This window comes from Rhinolophus ferrumequinum, chromosome 2 (genome assembly GCF_004115265.2).
Source record: "Rhinolophus ferrumequinum isolate MPI-CBG mRhiFer1 chromosome 2, mRhiFer1_v1.p, whole genome shotgun sequence".
Taxonomy (NCBI): domain Eukaryota; kingdom Metazoa; phylum Chordata; class Mammalia; order Chiroptera; family Rhinolophidae; genus Rhinolophus; species Rhinolophus ferrumequinum.
This window is the reverse complement of record NC_046285.1, coordinates 106,588,348-106,605,523: the sequence shown is the minus strand read 5'-3', so window position 1 is coordinate 106,605,523 and position 17,176 is coordinate 106,588,348. Positions and strand designations below refer to the sequence as shown.

The window sequence follows — 17,176 nt, the reverse complement described above, 5'->3', positions numbered from 1 at the left end:
CGGCACTCGGAAGGTGGTCAGGTCTTCTGTTATGGCACCCTGCAAACAATTTCAGTACGTGCAAAAGGCGGGCCCTCGGGAGGGACACAGGATGCATTTCCATGTCAGATGCTGTGGTCAGGGTCCCTTTGCTGCACGTCACCGTGACTGTGCCATGAGGGAACGGGTGCCCTTGGGCTGCCACAGCTTGGAATCTACTCTGGTCCCGACACGTGGTGGCAAGGTTCTCGGGAATATTTCAGGTCATGACGCATACAGTACAACTTGATACACAAATACACAAGTTGGGTAGAGAGAAGCGATGCGTCCCTAGGCACACAAACCAGTGCCACCCAGCCGGGACGTCGGCGGTTAGGTGGGGTGGAAGGCTGTGCCTTCGCCACCTCCCCTGCACCCCCCTCCCGGTGGGAGTGGGTCAGCCTTCCAGCGGAGCCCCATGGCTGGCCGTGGGCCTTTCCCACCCCTGCTCAGTGCTAGCCCTCTGACTCGCTCCTGTTGGGCACAGGCTGGGGAGGCTGCCTGCTGGCCTGTCCACATGCAGGCACCAGGCCCTGCCTCAGGGGCAGGGAGGCTCTAGTACCCCAGGGCTCTGCCCGCAGAGGAGCAGCCTGGAGCCAGACAGACGGGGGTACGGTTATGTTGAAGGGCCCTGGCCTGTGGAGGCCAGAGGCCCTGGACAGAGCCCCGAAGTGGGGAGCTGTGTCCTAGGAGGGGGTGCTGGGGGCTCGGAGGCGTCTGCTGACAGCTCCGATGTGGGACTGGGCGGGTGTTGAGCTGAACCGAGTGCCGTTTACAAGGAAAAAACACCGTGCACGTACGTGTTGTTGAACCCTGGATGGTCCAGGTCGTGGCAGATGGCTGCAGTCATTAGGATTAAGATATCCATCTGGGAAAACTTCTCCTGGGTCAGAGAGGGGGGGGTGGGAGATGGGTGACAAGGGCAGGGCGCCGCGCCTGCAGCCACCTGCCTGGTGGGAGCCCACCCGACCCGCGCGCGGGGGGTGGGGGAGGAGGCACAGACCACATAGGCTGGGGTGGCTTCCCCGGGAGGGTGGGGAGTCCCAGGGCGGTGCCCTCGGGGGGCCGCGTCCCGAGCGGAGACCCACCTGGAGCCCGCAGAGCCAGACCATGCTGTACATCATCTGCGCCACGCAGAAGCAGTGCCGGAAGTTGTGGAAAGGGTTGTGCCTGTAGTTGTCGTGCACGCAGAGCTGCGAGAGGGGGTTGCCAGTGTTGGCGCTGCTGCCCACCCCCTCTCCCAGCTCCCAGGACGCCTTGCTAGCTGTTTCGGACGCTCCCTGCCCCATTCTCGTCCAAACCCGAGGCCAAGAACACTTTTGTGTTACTGCAGGTCAGGATGAGGCGGCTGCACTGCGGCCCCAGGGGCAGGTGTGGGAAAAGACTCCTCCAGGCTTCACCCTGGGCTCGAGGACTCAGGTGTCCCCAGAGGGCGTCTGAGGAGCCACACGGGGACATGAAGCTGGGCAGTGAGCTGGGGGGCATTATGTGAGGGGTCCTGTGTCCCCAGTCACCACCAAACCCTCAACAGGCTTTTAATGTTTGGTTCTGAGCAATGTTTTGTTAAGAAAAAAGATCTGCTGCTAAACACACACTCATACACCTCCCCACACGCACACACTCATGTACACTCATACACGCTCACACATGTACACGCCCCCACACGCACACACGTGCACACACACGTGCACACACATGCACACACACGTGCACACACATGCGCACACACACATGCACACACACATGCACACACACGTGCACACACAGATACACGCTTACGCACGCTGCTGCTTTAGAGCACACTGCTTCACTTGTCCCTGCCTGGTCCTCGTCATTTTCTCGCTCACCAGAGCAGGGGCGCAGGGGCGGAGTGTGTGGTGGGGACACAGACGGCTGCCAGTCCCGGTGGGCCTCTCATGGAGGCCCGGCACCATCAGGGAGGTGCCCAGATGGTCACTCCCCTGTAACTGGACGGAAGTGTGTTTGACGGGGGCCAGCGGGGCCTGCACTTACCAGCCACCGCTTGAGCGTGACGGGGTTCATGCCGAAGTCCCTGACCAGGCCGAGGTCGTGGTACATGTGCTCCAGGCAGCTCAGCATCTGCGGGCACAGGAGCAGGGCATGGCCAATAGTGCGTGGCTCACGGGGCCACCGCCGTCCTGGAGGTGCCCACGGGGCCACTACCGTCCCGGAGGTGCCCACGGGGCAGGTGGGCAGCTTTTCGGGCCAGTCCCCAGAGGATGAGCCTCCCCTCCCAGGGCTCCCTGAGAGTGAAGCCTGTTGCCTGGGGGATTCAGGAGGTGGGGCCTGAAAGAGCAGCAGGGGTTCAGAAGGCAACGGAATTCTGGGCAAGGCACAGTGAGCCACTGGGTGAGAGGGGACACTGTGCCCAAAGGACCGCGTCAGGAGTGGTTTATTTCCACACACGATACAGCCTCAGTGGGTCAGCATCACCACTGAGGTTCTGGGACGCGGTCCCTCTAACGCAGACCTGAGAATGGCGCCTCACAGGCCGAAAGGCCGACCCCCACTTCCCTGAGCCCAGGGAGCGAATGGGCTCTGACAATTGACCTCCCAGACTCGCCTCACTGTGCCCCTTTGGGGCCTGCTGGGACCCAAGACACCTTTAATGTGTTACCTGTGGTGTCCCGAAGATACACCCATTCTGGTTTCCCAAACGTGATTTCACCGACTGTCTTCTAAAGAAACCCCTGCTCAACTTGAAATAGACTTTTGTTTTCAGTCCCAGAGAGGATTTATTGTCACTGCTGTGATCTATTTAAATATTGCTCAGAGCTTTGGAGCTAATTAAGCTAGGGAAGACAGATTAAATGATTTTTAATCGAGGAGAGCTTGACAAAGTTTTGCTTCCTGGGAAAGCATGTCTTGGAGAGAGAGCCCAGAGGCATGGAGTCTGCAAAGCAAATTGAGATGTCCCCTGGGGGTGCCGGGCATGACACCAGCGAGCGCCCCTCCCCCCGGGGCCACACCCCCGTGCCCGCCTCTGGCACATCCGCCAGCTGTCTAGTGCCTGCCAGGCAGGGCAGCTTCTCAGGACCAGAGGGCTGCAGCCTGTCACCCTCGCTCCCCACCCCACCAGCCACGTGCTGCTGCTCGGAGCCACGCCGATGAGCTGAACGAAACGTTTGCTGTGAAACCGGAGTCAAGAGCCGGAGATGACAGGCAGACGAAACCATCTGGCGCCACTTTTGCGCCGTCGGTGCCAGGTCTGGAGCAGGACTGATGTGTCTGTGCATCTGTTCCCACACGGGCCGCCCTGACACTGCAGCGGGTCCCCGCTCAGGCGGCAGGACGATGGGGAGTGTGGAGGATGCAGGTGAAGAGCAGGAGGCCCAGGCTGCACACCTGGTGCTCAGGAGAGAGGCTCTTCCCAGCCCGGGGCGGGCTCTGACGGGACGAGGGCAGCGTGAAGTCATCGACTCCTGGCCTGTGATTGGGGGACGCAGGGCTGGACCCCGTGATGCTGGGCATGCAGCACCCCTGCTGGGAGGGAGAGAAGGGACCCACCACCACCGGGGGGGCAAACGGCTTCAGGGAGTGAGCTGCTTCGTGGGCGGCCACATGCTGTTTTGGGGGGCCAGGTTGGCTGTTGAAGTTTTCAGGTGTGACCTTCGTTGTTCATCTTTTCCATCCATGGTCTAAAATTCGTGGCATCCCCGGATTTGCCAGAGCCCGGGGTTCCTGGCTCTGGTCTGTCACCTCAGCAGCTGGATACTTTCTGGGAGCAACAGGACCCCTCCCCAGTTTGTCGGTGCCATTGAGATGTGCTGGGGGAAGAAGCCCCAGGCCAGCAGACAGCCACCGAGACGCCGACCCCGCCTGCAGGGAGTGGCTTGCTCCTCTCTCACGGGCCCTGATGGCTGTGCCACCTACACCCCGTGTGTTGGAGGGCAGGGAGGCGGCCTTCTCACCATGAATGCACGAGGCCTCCAACTTTTCAACGTGAGGGCACAAAGCCCAGTGCCCAGAGGAGACAGCAATGGCAGGGGGTGCCCGCTGCCACGCAGGTGCTTTGTCACCAGGTGGCTGAAGTCAAAACGAAGTTGGGGAGTGTGATTTTTCCAGATGTCTCCAGTGGTGGTGCTTGTCCACTTGCTGGAAGCAGAAAGTTCTAAGCCACTCTGTTGTGTCCACTTGCCCGTGGACAGGCCAGCCTGGGTCCCGTGTCCAGTGGGGCTGCTGAGACCAGAGGTCCTCATATGTTTGGAAGCGCTACCTCTCGTCCGTCCGGGTCACGCTGCCTCCCACACGCTGCCTCCCTGCATGCTACTTGGTGGCTGGAGATTTTGGAACACATGTGTCCTCCGGTTCAATGCTGGCCATGGGACAATCCCTCAGACACCGGCCGCTCTTCTCAGGGTGGCGGGGGAGGGGTGGAGGCGGGATCGGGGCGTTCCCTCGCTGGTTAGCGTGAATGACAGCATGAGTGCGGTTCACTCAGGACACTGCTGTCCCCAGATGCCCAGGACCGTGACCTTGCCGGTGGATGCCCAGCGTGCACAGTCCCCACCCCCGCCACCTGCAGGGATGTCACTGCTCTCCTCTCGTCCAGGTGGGTGGGCAGCCTTGCCGCACGTCTGTGTTTCCAAAAAGCTGGAAAGAGTCTGTAGATTTTGGTGGTCTGATGTCCACGACGAGGGTCTTTGTTTTCTTGGGGTTCGGAGAGACAGGGGTACGACTGATACAATTAGGTCACTAGACCAAACAAACAAACGAACAGAATTTCCTTCTTTGTGTTTTCCCAGCAAGGTGGACATTTTACAGCAGTCGCTGCAGGAAACGCCTTGCAGCCCCGGATCCTGTGCGTGTCGGGACACGCAGCTGCCTCTCCCAGCACGACTCTCCATCAAAGCCCATTTCTGGGGAGATATTTCTCCACAGCGTGGGGGGTCTGCGGGCACAGCAGCTGGCCACCTGAGAGGGTATGTTTGGGGTCAGCAGACGCCCCCTGGGGACTGACCACACTCTCTGCAGAGGGTGCTCCGTGGCGGGTTAGTGCCAACCGGGGTTCCCGGCCCCAGCACTTGGCCGCCTGCCCCTGACAAGCCCTTCCTGAGTTATGTCTCCTGGGCTGCCCTGAGCCTACCGAGGGCCAGTTTAACTAAAACCTGGAGAATCAGGCTTGAAAAACCAGAAAGAACAGAGAGGAGAAAGGCAAGGGAAAGGGTGACAGGGACACGCTCGTCAGGTTCAGCGGTGATGGAATGGGGGAGGGCCCTTCACTCACCTCGTTGGGCTCCCACAGCCACACATCGAAGGTCGGCTTGCGCAGGGCCTCTATGGTCTCCGGCGAGAGAAGGTACTGGAAGGAAAGGGCAGGAGGCAGCGTGAGCCAGGCCCTGGGGCGGGGCCTCTGTGCTGAGACAGAGCTGGCAACTGCACGTGCTCGGTGGAGGTTCTCTCCACTGTCCCCTGTCCCCTCTCAACGACACCTCCAGACTCCAAGAATTCTGGAAAGGGCAAACTCTGGGGATGGGCATCCATCCCTGGTCGCCCGAGGCACGTGAGGGCACAGGCACACGGAAAGGTTCTGGGATACCAGAAGAGCCCCACCTCTTCCTTGTGGCATCTGTTACGTGACTAGACACGTAACCAAAGTTCACAGCACTCTGACCTACAGACGCTGAACTTCCCCGTCAATTACATCGGGAAAAAATACAATGACGTGAAGTCAAGGGAAAACTCTAACTTGGTATACATGCAAACACGGCTTCAGAAGCCATGGGGAGCTTCTTTTTTGAGGAACCCATCCCTGGCTTGGCTGTGGGCGCAAACAGCACAGCTTGCTGAGGGGGCTGAAGGGCCCAGGCGGGTTCTAGGGGCAGCAGAGCTTGAGTTAAATCCTGACAGAAAACAGGCTGTGGTTTCAGGCATAAGATAGTCACGAGGTTTCGGGATTAGGTATTGTCACCGCCCAGGTCTTTCTGTGTATTTATTTTTTAGAAAGGAACTGCAATAGAGGACTGACACCTGTTATTTTGGACCTAGGCTGGGCCTTGTGACTCCTGGGGCCAAATCAAGAGAGAACTGGGTCACGTTTTCCTACGGCAAAGGCACGAGTGTCCATCTGAAAAAAACCTCGGACAAAATGTGGGACCCCGGCCACTGGGGTTTCGTTCAAGAGTGCTGCAAATCAGCGGACCAGGGCTCTGCTCACTCGCCAAGTGACGGCACTGTCCAGGCAGGCGGCCCTTCTTCTGTAGTTGTTTGGGGACCCCCCACCCCTGAATTCCCAGGGCATTGCTGCTGTAACAACGGCCCGGAGTCTCTTGTAACAAATCTCTTGTGACAGAAAAGAAAAATGTCTCATAATTATTGTGTACTGCTCAGGGACAGGAGAGCTAATGAAGCAGATTGTTAAACATTTACTTAAAAGTGGAGCTATTATCTCCTGGCCCAGTAAGCTATGTTCTGGGACCACTTCTGCTAAACAAATGTCAAAGAGAAAAATATTCTGCCTAAGAATAACAGGGAAGAATAACAGGCTCGTTCCACAGCCCAGGGATGGGGTGGGAGCTGTTTCTGCAAACATGCAGACAGCAGGGGCCCGGCCAGGAGGTGGGGTGACAGGGGGGGTGGTGGGGGTGGGGTGGGGGGGGAGGGGAAGGGGCCTGTGCCCTGGGGGTGTGGATAAGGAGCTGCTGTTTCTTTGGAGGCCCAATTTCATCTCACCTTGGGGTACGTGGGGACATCCCGTCGAGGAGTCAACTTCTTGTTGTTATCCAAAAAACTGTACTTACAGGGACAGCTGGTCCTACAGGGGAAAAGCAAAGATTAGTCTGGCGCTGCCACTTCAGACTTGGTGTCCACGTGGGCAGGGGACTGTGGGGACCTCCGCAGAGAAAAACAAACGAACAAAAAACCCCAAGCCAAACCCACACACTCCTTTGGTCTTATCTGTTATGGGAGAATAAGTCATAAAGCCGGTGAGGTCTCACTGCTAACCCCCCAGGGACCCTGCTGCACCTCCAAAGATAATATTCGGTTCTTGGAAACATGGCATCTTCAGTACAGATAAGCGTCTAAAAAGCTTTTGTTTTTTAACGATACAAATAAAACATTTTCATTCTAAAAAAAATTCAAATAGCACCGAAGTAGATAAAGTAAAATTAAAAAAAAAATAAAGTCCCCACTTCCACTTCTTTCCTTTAAATCTCACACCCTGGAAATAGCTCCTGTTAAGTCTGGGGAATCTTCCAGAATTTCCTGGGCGCGGACATACACAAACGGCCCCCTCGTACTTTTAAACAAAGACGGAATTATTACACGAACTCATTCTGTTGCAACTTGTTTTGTTCACTTACTACACCCCAAACTCACTGGGTGTAGCTTCCCAGAGATCAGTCTCATTACAAACAAACCCTCCTCCCGTGCTCCCGGGTATGGCTGCAGCATACCAGCCGTCTGGTCACCAGGCCGGGCTTTCGGGGCGTCCCCCATGTTCCCCATTGCATACATGTTGACAGATGCATTTGCTATCTGGCTCTGTTTCTGTCACCACTCAATGTCAAGGTGTCCCACGTAAGAACAGACCCAAAGGAGCCAGGTGTGTTCTGGCGGGAAAGCCACCTTCTGGCATTGTGCAGTGTGCTGGCTGTGGGGTCGTACCTGGGGCCCGGACGTAGGGGGCTGTCCCAGGAGATCTGGCCATTCCATGGTCCCCTCCCCACTGGGGACCTTAACTTTCTTGGCTGTGAACATTCTCTCCATCCTCCCTCTGATGGGGAGCACGACGGAGGGGTCTGCACCCACTTGTTTGAGATTCCCTGGCTGGCGCGCAGCAGAAGCTCGCGTGGTTTTGTTGATGACGCTCCATCTTCTGGGAGAGCCATTTAATACCTTCTATAGGAACAGCCATAAAGAATTCATATTCTTTAAGCCCGTGTATCTCCTCTGGGGGATTTAAGATAAGAAGCAGGCGCGAGCAAACAGCTCAATGCGCAAAAGTATTCACCGCCGCGTTATCTGTCGTTACAAAAACACCGAGCCAAATGAGAAGCCACCTAAATGTCCCCAAGTGGGAACTAATTTAAACCATTATGATTCATTGACAAGATAGACTGCTGTGTGATCCTGACGATAATGAAGAATATTGTGTGAAGTGAGGGAATTTTAGGTGAAAAGGGAAAAAGAAACGTTGCATTCAGGATGTACTGAAAGGGAATGCTGAAACATTTACCAAAGCACTAGGTAAAAAGAACACATTTGGTGGGTGAAAAGTGAGTGCTAGACTGGCCTTCTGGAAAAAGCCGGATGTGGGTTCAAGTTCGATCCATTTATGGCTCAGAATATTGTAAGTGAAAAAAGATGACAACACAGTATTTCTTAGTTGTTTTGCCAAACTAGACCCCTATACACAAAGAATCACCCGGAAAGCTCAGTGTCCACATTTCACCTGGGGGGGGGGCAGGTTCTGCTGCTGCCATTGCTGACAATTCAGTACAGTCTGACGGTTTTACAAGGAGGCTGTGCTACCTGCAAACTCAGAATAATAAATCGATTCCCTTTTTGAAGAGAGCCTTCAGCATTATTTTCAGGGCACGCTGCTATTCCTCCCTCAGCCACACACTTGTCAAAACCATCAGAGTTGCTAGGGACAGCTTCCCATGTGTGTGGGGATTTAACAAAACAGTCCAAAACGGACCAATAAAAGGTACCAACCAAATGACTGCCACTGTCACCCTGTAACCGAGAAATCCCATTTCTGAGCGACGATGAACTAGGTCTGTGCACTGAAGACAACAGATAGATCATCATGACCTCTTTTCTACTTCTAACCTCTTCTGCAGAAACATCCATGCACGTGCTGGCTAGGTAAGTTGTGTGCCTTTCCCAGGAGGGCTGCGGAAGCCTTCACCACGCAAGACGGTTGGAGCGCTGGAATCCAGTGGCTTCCTCCAAAATCCCAGTGGGAGCATCTGCTGGGTGCCCAGCGACTCCTGCCAGGGCCTCCCCACCTCAGCCAGGCACCCCGCCTGCTCCCTCTGCACCCTGTTGCCATGGGAACCAGCACCCTCCAGCTGACAGAGCAGCTGGCATGGTGCCTTTTCTTTTCCTTCTATTTAGGGCTCATTTTTGCTTTCATTTCCTGGGCGTCCAGCCTCCCCTCCCGACTCAGTCCAGCGGTCAAGGCCATCTGTTTGGGATGAAGTGGAGGCTACGGACCCCCAGAGCCCTCAGATGCCACCACGTTCCTGCAGCCTCCCCGCCAGGGGTCAGCCAGCAAGCTCCACCCTGTGCCCTCAAGTCGAGCAGGGAACTGGACCTCTTTCCTCATGGGAGAAAAAAATCCGTGTGTCTCAGGGGAGCGCAGCCTGTCTGGGGGTGTCTCAGAGCGCCCCCACGCCTGCCGGCTATCTGCTTTAGCTACTCCTGGAGAGGCAAAGGCTGTCTGTGGCATGCAAACCCCTGGCCGGGGCTGCAGGGGGTGCTGTTGGTGGGTGGTGTGCTCGCTCATTAGCCATTGGTGGGGTATACAGTGGGGCTCAACCGTCCAGGCACCTTTGTTCTCTCTGCATGCCCAGGGGCTTGACACCTCTGGAAAGAGTTGCACACTGGTGCCACTTCTCCCTGGCACTCCAGGGAAGTCACATGGAGCAAGCCTGGCCCCAGGGACCTAAAATGCTACATGGCGCTCCTGTATGATTACAGGGGGACCCTCCGTCAACACAGACAGAAGGGGCAGCACACAGGGCTCTTGTTCTCCATCTGGGTTTATCTCCCCATAAAGACAAGGGAAGGGCTGTCCTTTCGGGCACAGAAGGGGCTGCTGGGCTCCTGGACCAGGGCCCTGTGGAGACTGGGACGGGTCCTCTCTGTGCTGCCAGGGATGCTGGAGACTTTCTTCCTGTTCTGTTTGTGACCGAAGAACCACAGTTACCTGTCTCTCACCTAGATGGGATGCTGTGAAAACTGTCTGCTGAGAATGTCGCCTCTAAGACTGGTTAGGGCATCGGGAGCCTTCCTTTTGGATTATGGCGCTGTGAGCTGTAAAATGTGCTTTTGGGGGAGCACAAAAGAGGCCTGAATTACTCAGAGGAGCCTGGGGGCTCACCCTGCCCCACAGGGGCGTCTGCAGATGACGGCTGGTCTCTCGGGCCTGGTTGGCTTCCTCCCATGTGCTTTAAAATCGGGGTGTGTTGTGGGTTGAGTTGTGTCCCCCAAAGTCACATGTTGAAGTCCCAGCTCCCCGTACCGGTGAAGGTGACTTCATTTGTAAGTAGGGTTGTTACAGGTGTGATGAGCTAAGGTGAGGTCATACTGGAGTAGGGTGGCGCTGCTCCAATATGACCTGCGTCCTTTTAAAAAGGAGACATGTGGACACACACATGGGGGCTGGGGGATGGGGAAGACGGAGGCAGAGATCAGGGTGATGTCACTACAATCGAGGGAACCCCAAGGACAGCCAGCTGAGGCTGGGAGAGGCCGGGACACATTTCCCCCCAGAGCCTTCGGCGGGGGGTGGCCTTACCGACACCTTGATTTCAGACCCGTGGCCTCTAGAACTGTGTTTCTATCGTTTTCAGCCCCTTAGTTTGTGGTGCTTTGTCATAGGAAACGAATACAACTTGGATAAAATTTTGTTTTGTCCTTTGAACTTGCCCAGAGGACCAGGCCACGCCAGCAAGCCCAGCAGGGGCCTCATGTCCTCAGCACTCCCACTGCCACCCTGCCTGGACTACAGAATGGGAAGGAGGTGGAGGAGCGAGGGTGCCTGAGACATGCAAGCAGGTGGCATTTAGCCCTTTGAGAAGGGACGACAGGCTGCAAACACCTCCTGCACGTGCTCTGTCGGGTTCTGTGAAGGCAGCCTGTCTGTGCGGGAGGTGACACCCACAGAGAGAAGAAGGAAGCTGAGGTGACACCATTCTAGCCCAAGAGACATACCCTCTGGGCTGAGAGGTTTCGCTCGGGAGCCCTCAGTGTCAGGCTGGAGACTAGAACTTGAGTTTTAATCCTCCTCCCCCCAATGATGATGGACGATGCTGGACCCACACCCCTTCTGAGACAGCATGCCCCACCTAGCCCTGGGCTGAGGGCAATTGTGTCAGGGGTTCCTGGGCTACGTAACCCAGTGGGCACCACGCCTGGCCACCCCCCTCGCCACAGCGGACGTGGCCCTTGGCCATGGCAGCCATTCTGAGGCCAGCAGCTAAGCACAGGCAGCGCAGCCTGGAGAACTGGGCAACAGGACTGGCCACAGGGTGGAGGCCCAGCAGGTGTCAGCTGGGCGCAGGGACAGCCAGAGGGCTGAGCTGAGCCCTGCAGGTCCTGAGCCGAGAGTGTCGCCATAACAAGGGTCACTTCAGGTCTGGGTGTCCTTCCAGATGCTGAGCCAGGTCTCAGGCCTGGGGGATCAGCTCCTCAGCTGGCCTAGGGCAACTCCAGGACTCTTACTAGGTCACATGGAGGACTGTCCCCTGTCCCATACGGAAAGCACCTCCCACCATAAATGACAAAGGTGAATTAATGACTCAGAATTTTCTGTGGTCACAAACTCCTCTGCCTTGACCTCCCCAAATCAAATGGAATGAGACACCCCAAAATCCAGTTTAGCTGCCGTCAGTGTGACACAAACGTGGCTTGCTCCTGACGGACACACGTGAACGGGGCTCTGAGCCCCTCAGTTTCTCCCCGAGCCCACCCCGAGGCTGGCCAGCCTGGCCGGATTCTGAGGGGACTGACCCATGACCGCCGGCTTCCCGTTGCCCCCTGCCCTGGAGGACCCTCCATCACAACCTGTGGAGCCATACCCCTCACTCCGCAGGGTGCGCTATGTTTTAAAACTGGGGAGAGATCGCCTCGCTGTTAGGTGTCTCTTCGTAAGACAGTTGAGTGCATTTACACAGGACTGTCCTCAGGTTCGTTTGACCCCACTCAATGCTGTGAGGCCCTGTTGTGACCCCAGCAGCATGTGGGGGGCATGGTGTTCGGGGGGTGACGGGCCACATTGTAACCACGTGTCTCCTGGATGGGACTCTGGCGTGAAGAGAAGCAGGAGCGGGCGGGGGGTAGGGCTGGGCCCTGTCAGCAGAGCCCTCGGCGCGGCCCGCACACGGTTACAGCTCATGGCCGCGCGGTCTCAGCCTCGACAACTGCTGTGACCCCGGCTTCGGTAGAGGGGCCCACGGTCGAGGGGGTGTGAGGAAGCCTGTGTGTCTTCTTCATGAATGTCTGCGCGTGTGGACAGACCCCTGGTTCCCCAGTTCAAGCGAGTTCTGTATCCGGGTGGGCCACAGGCCTTTCTCCCTGACCTGCTGCTCTGGTTGTGGGGACGTCCACCAGGGAGTGGGATCTATGGGGCACCAGGACACTCGTCCCCTGAAAACCAAGCGCATTTTCCTTTTATCGTCCCCTTTGTTTAAAAACTGCAGTCACCTTCTTTCAGTCAGGCTAAGCTAATGCTAACACTTTGATCTGCAGGAGGGCTACCCCCTGAGATGCAGTCAACCTCCATCTGCCAGGACCTCTCTCCTATGATGAGTGAGCCGTGCAACTGAAAAGCAAATCCCAAGCAGAGCAGGGCTGCCTCCAGACTGCGCCTACCCTGCCAGGGGCCGGATCACATGGCTCCAAACTTCAGACTTACTTTTGGGAAAACAAAGCCCACCACCCCCCCTACCCCCAGCCCCATGGCCCCTCCGAGCTCTCCCCTGGCCCGTCTCCCCGGCTCACTCAGTTCAGACCTTACCTGTTGCTTCTGGCTGCCAGCTCCTCTCTCATCTTTTTAATGTCACTCTTGCATTTCTCAATCTCCACCACTTTTAATCCTTCCACTGGCGACAAAGAGAAACAAGGGGGTTACCATGGATACACAGGGAGGACCCCGCGAGGCTGGTAACGGGGGGCTACTTGGAGGCTGCCCATGTTGCTGGGAGGACAGCCGGCTCAGTGCAGTGGTTCCCCCTCCTGCCCGGCTGCCGACATTCAGGTCCCGCCAACCCCCACCCCATTCAGCTCAGCCACAACCCACGCTGAAGTCGCGGGCCTGTTCCAAGCCTGAGCTGTCGCCTGCGGCTGTGTGTTTCTATAGGGCAAGCCCCTTCTCCCTGCTCCTTGAATCTTGACTTTTCTTGCACCCACTTCTGGCTCTCTCTCTCCATACCCCTAAACACCAGCGGAGGACACAGAACAAAGAAGTCTGTTATCCAAAAGAAAAGAAAAAGGGGAAAATGTGGCCCCAGGGTATTAAAATGCAAGGGAAGGCTCAGTGGGCAAAACCACAGCCTTGCCAGCAAGGACGACAATTTCATTAGCCTGAAAGCTTTGCACTTGAAGGTCCTCCCTGGAGCCCTTAACCAGGAGGAAGTGTGGATTTGAAATGGATGAGAACTAGCAGGCCGCTTCGGGGATGAGTAGAACCTGCGCTGTGTGGCATTCCAGGAGACCCACGGCACAAGCGTGCCCGGAAAGCCAGGGCTCAGCTTTCATCAAAGGGTGAACTGGGGCTTACGCCTCCAATCCGGTGCGACTTCCAGCCAGTCACACTGGCTGGCTGCACAGGGGCCTGGAGACGCTGCCACCGGGCAGGCAGCCTGGGAAAGGCTTTCAGATTTGACTCATTCATCAGAAATAAAAAGATTGGCTTCGTCACTTTGCAATCACACCTCAATTTTTGTGCAAAAAGATATGCCTCGCGATGCTACTCAATTTCCCTTTTCATCAAGCGTGGCTCTGAATACGGCTAAAAATAAATGCGGATGACTTCGACGGAAAACAAGTGACTCAGTGACTTCAGCAGTTCTTCCCACCCCGCCAGAGCACATGCTGGGGGACACTGGCTAAGGGCAGTGCCCCAGGCAGGCGGGCTAGAACCATAACCTCCCTGGGAGGTTTCCCAAATACCCCAGGGTCAGGGCCAAGTGAGACCAAGGCTACGCGAAAACATTGCTTCTTTCTGCCCAAAGTGAACAGACTCTAGAGGATCTGATACTCAAATCTGGTCCTGGTGGCATGCTTCTGTGCCATACCGGGGACACTGTCCCTCCTACCAGGACTGGGGACAGAGACACGGGGTCTTAAGTGCACGTGGCTGGAGCCTGCGAGGTGGCTCTCAGTGTCCGATGCCACATGCATCGCCACTAGGGAAACTCGAGCCCTGACGCCGGGCGCGTTTCTGCTCCCTCACTAGGAGCCCACTGTAACGTGGAGTGGGCTGTTCTTAGCCGTTCCTTGTGTCGCAGACACCGTGAAGAAGTCACTACTGAAAGCCACAGGTCCTCCTCCAGGAAAAGGCACATGGGCACACACCGTTCGCGGTCTGTATTTGGACGGGAGGACCCTGCGGCTGTGCAGGCATCCCGGACCTCGGTCCACACTGCAGGACCTCACCCCAGGCAGGGGAGGACCACAGTGGGTCTGCCAGGAGGACGCTGACATCGGCAAACGGTAGATTCAAAACCAGTGACAAGAAGCTCAGTTTTACTGACACAAGGAGGGCAGAAAATTCCAGAAAGTGAATAGATCTGGAGGAGAGCCCTGGCATGTGGTGTAGACTTTGATCCAAGAAGTGAGCAGATTGGGGAAGAGATGAGAGTGTGGTGTAGAGTCCACAGGGGAGAGTGTGTGCCCTGCCGTTCAAGGTCCATGGTTACGTTATTATGTTTCAAACATCATTTCATACAAAGTAACATATGACCTTTGTAGAAAACAGAAGGAATAAGGAGCGTCTTAAAGAAGAGTATTTGACAATTTATCTATGATCCCATTGGGCCAGACACAACCCAGTTCCTATTATATACACTGGCAGGTTCCCTTGTAGGCGTTCCTCTCCCACCGCCTTGCATTCTAAATCTCTGCCTGTCTACCTATCCGTTCTTAATTTTCAAAACACAAAGTGGGGATCATGTTACTTTTTCTGTTTTCTCGTCTGCGTTTTTTCCATTCTCAGTAAGTCAAGGGCACTGGTGCCTTAGCAGCCGCCTCCTGGCTCGCGGTGCTTGGTGAGTGTGAAATGTTTGTATCGCTCTTGGACTTGGCTCCGACTCCCTCGCCATTTACTGAGCGTGATATTAATATTAGGCCTTTTGGGAGACACAATATCACTAATTTGCATCCCAGGGATTCGGAATTCATTGCAATTATGTTTATGAAGAGCTTGGTTGCTAAGGAACTTGCTAGTGTGTAACAAGATGGCAAAAGTCATGCATTCATCAGTGGACGAGAAAAACCACTCTTCCTGGGATTAAGGAACAGGATGCCGGGGAGCAGGGCCCAGACGGTGGCCGAGCGACGGTGGCCGAGCGGGCTCCTGCTTCCCAGTCCTTTCCTGGACGGGGCTGCTTTTATAGAAGATTCCACAGCCCACATCCTGGACCAGTTCCAGCCCAGCCTGCTTCCCCCTCCTCACCCCCCCACCCCGCCCAGAGGAGGGAGAAAGACCCCGCCCCCTACTCCCTACCCTACCCGGGGGGACTCTGGAGTTGAGACTGGACGTCAGTTTCATACATGCGCCCTCCTACTCGTCCATTTTGAACTTTAAATGTAGGTGGGCACAGATCAGGACTCCAAATGAAAGCAGAGGCACCCTAACCCCTCCCAGCACTGGGGCCCCCGGTTCATTCTCCCCGACCAGGCGGCCCAGGCAGGCTGACTGGCCACATGAGGACATCTGGAAACCCAGCTGTCCCCTCTTGGACCTTAGAGGTGGTTCTATGGGCCTCTGCAAGTTAGAGGCTGCCATGAGGGAGAACCCTTAAGAATGAGGGATAGTGGCTTTGGGGACAGGCAGGAGCAGCAGAACAGGGCCCAGGGCAGCTATCTTCCTGGCCTCCACTGGCCTGTCTGGGGTCACGTAAGAATCCGCGGTGGGCCGGGCTGGGGAGGCCCTCCTTTGGCTGCTGAGTGAATGCAAGATGTTGAAAGACACGTGAGTCATGTTTCAACACTTCCTCCAAGGACTTTGGTAAAGAATTTGCATAAAGCACATTTCCCAAGTGACAAAGAAAAGTGAGCTTTGGTTTCAGCTTTACATCTCATGAATTGTTTGCAGGACTCACAGGGCCAGTTCTCCTTGTGTTTAGGGTTTGGTCCAGGCCCCGGGCACAGGACAAAGGCTGGACGGAAGCAGGATGTGTGCTGTGTGTGTGTGTGTGTGTGCTGTGCATGTGTGAGTGTGTATGCTAGGTGTGTGTTTATATGTGTTTATGTGTGTGTGTGCTATGTGTGTGTGCTTTGTGTGTATGTATGTTTGTGTATGTACATGTTTATATGTGTACGTGTTTACATGTGTGTATGTGTTTATGTGTGTGTATGTGTTTACATGTGTGTATGTGTTTATGTGTGTATGTGTTTATATGTGTGTGTATGAGCATCTATATCCGGCCTGGGGCCAGGGGGACAGTCATGCTCCCGGCAGCCTCCCCGGCCACCGGCCCAGGCCAGCTTGCTCTGGCAGCTGTGCAGAGTCAGGACTGACCTGAGTAGCCACCATGACCTTTTCCCCAAGTGATATGCATGAGAGGTCCAGCTGCAGGATCCCTGTCCTCAAAAGGACTCCCCTCTGCTCTTCCACATCTTTGGGGTAAGGCACTGCTCTCTCTGGGTGGTGGCTCTCTGGAACTCATACCCCCTGGGACTTAGCACAGGACAGGGAACCCTGCCACCTCCGTGCTAGTACAGAGGCTGCTGGAGACTGAAGGTGGCAGCCAGAAGCGCCAGGAGGGGGGAGGGGGCCAGTCCAAAGCCAGGTGAAGTCAAGGAGGATGAGAGCCCATCTGAACTGTGCGACCTCCTGGGGGTGTGAACCTACACGGCCATGTTCCTGGAGGGAGGGGGGCATAGCTGCGGGCTGGTGGGGGCAGAAGCCCCAAAGTAGGGCTGTGGGGCGAACCGACTGCCAAGCCCACAACTTGAGGACTGTTCCTTTCTCCCTCCCTGTTCCCAAGAAAGGTAAGTTCCCTAAACCTCATTCCTGTGTGCCTGGGTCTCAGTGCTAGAAATTAGCACAACTAGTGAAAACACTGGTAATTTTGAGTTATGCATCCAGCCTGAGCTCGGAGGCCAAAAAGGTGACACCTCTTCCAGGTAACATATGTGCATTTGCAGGATTTCTGGGATTTACCCAAGGACCCGGTGGGGAGATGCCGTCCCTCCGAGGAGCAAGCAGTTCCGGAGAATTCCGGGCTCAAAGAGGCCA

The 17,176-nt window shown here is 56.0% G+C and overlaps 1 protein-coding gene and 1 long non-coding RNA gene across 6 annotated transcripts in view; one reads left to right on the top strand and one right to left on the bottom strand.

The window, feature by feature from the left end:
- PDE9A (phosphodiesterase 9A) overlaps positions 1-17,176 on the bottom strand; it is a 97,065-nt gene that overhangs the window by 12,493 nt on the left and 67,396 nt on the right. For all 5 annotated transcript variants that reach the window (XM_033126980.1, XM_033126981.1, XM_033126984.1 and 2 more), the window contains 6 exons: positions 12,731-12,815; positions 6,712-6,793; positions 5,267-5,341; positions 2,032-2,118; positions 1,107-1,211; positions 819-901 (listed from right to left, as the gene is read on the bottom strand). In XM_033126980.1, coding sequence (XP_032982871.1) covers positions 819-901; positions 1,107-1,211; positions 2,032-2,118; positions 5,267-5,341; positions 6,712-6,793; positions 12,731-12,815 — 517 coding nt within the window. The remainder of the gene's footprint in view (positions 1-818; positions 902-1,106; positions 1,212-2,031; positions 2,119-5,266; positions 5,342-6,711; positions 6,794-12,730; positions 12,816-17,176) is intronic.
- On the top strand, positions 2,130-6,368 carry LOC117034266 (uncharacterized). Its single transcript, XR_004425067.1, has 3 exons — positions 2,130-4,591; positions 4,785-4,961; positions 6,028-6,368. It is a non-coding gene; the product is annotated as an uncharacterized LOC117034266 (long non-coding RNA).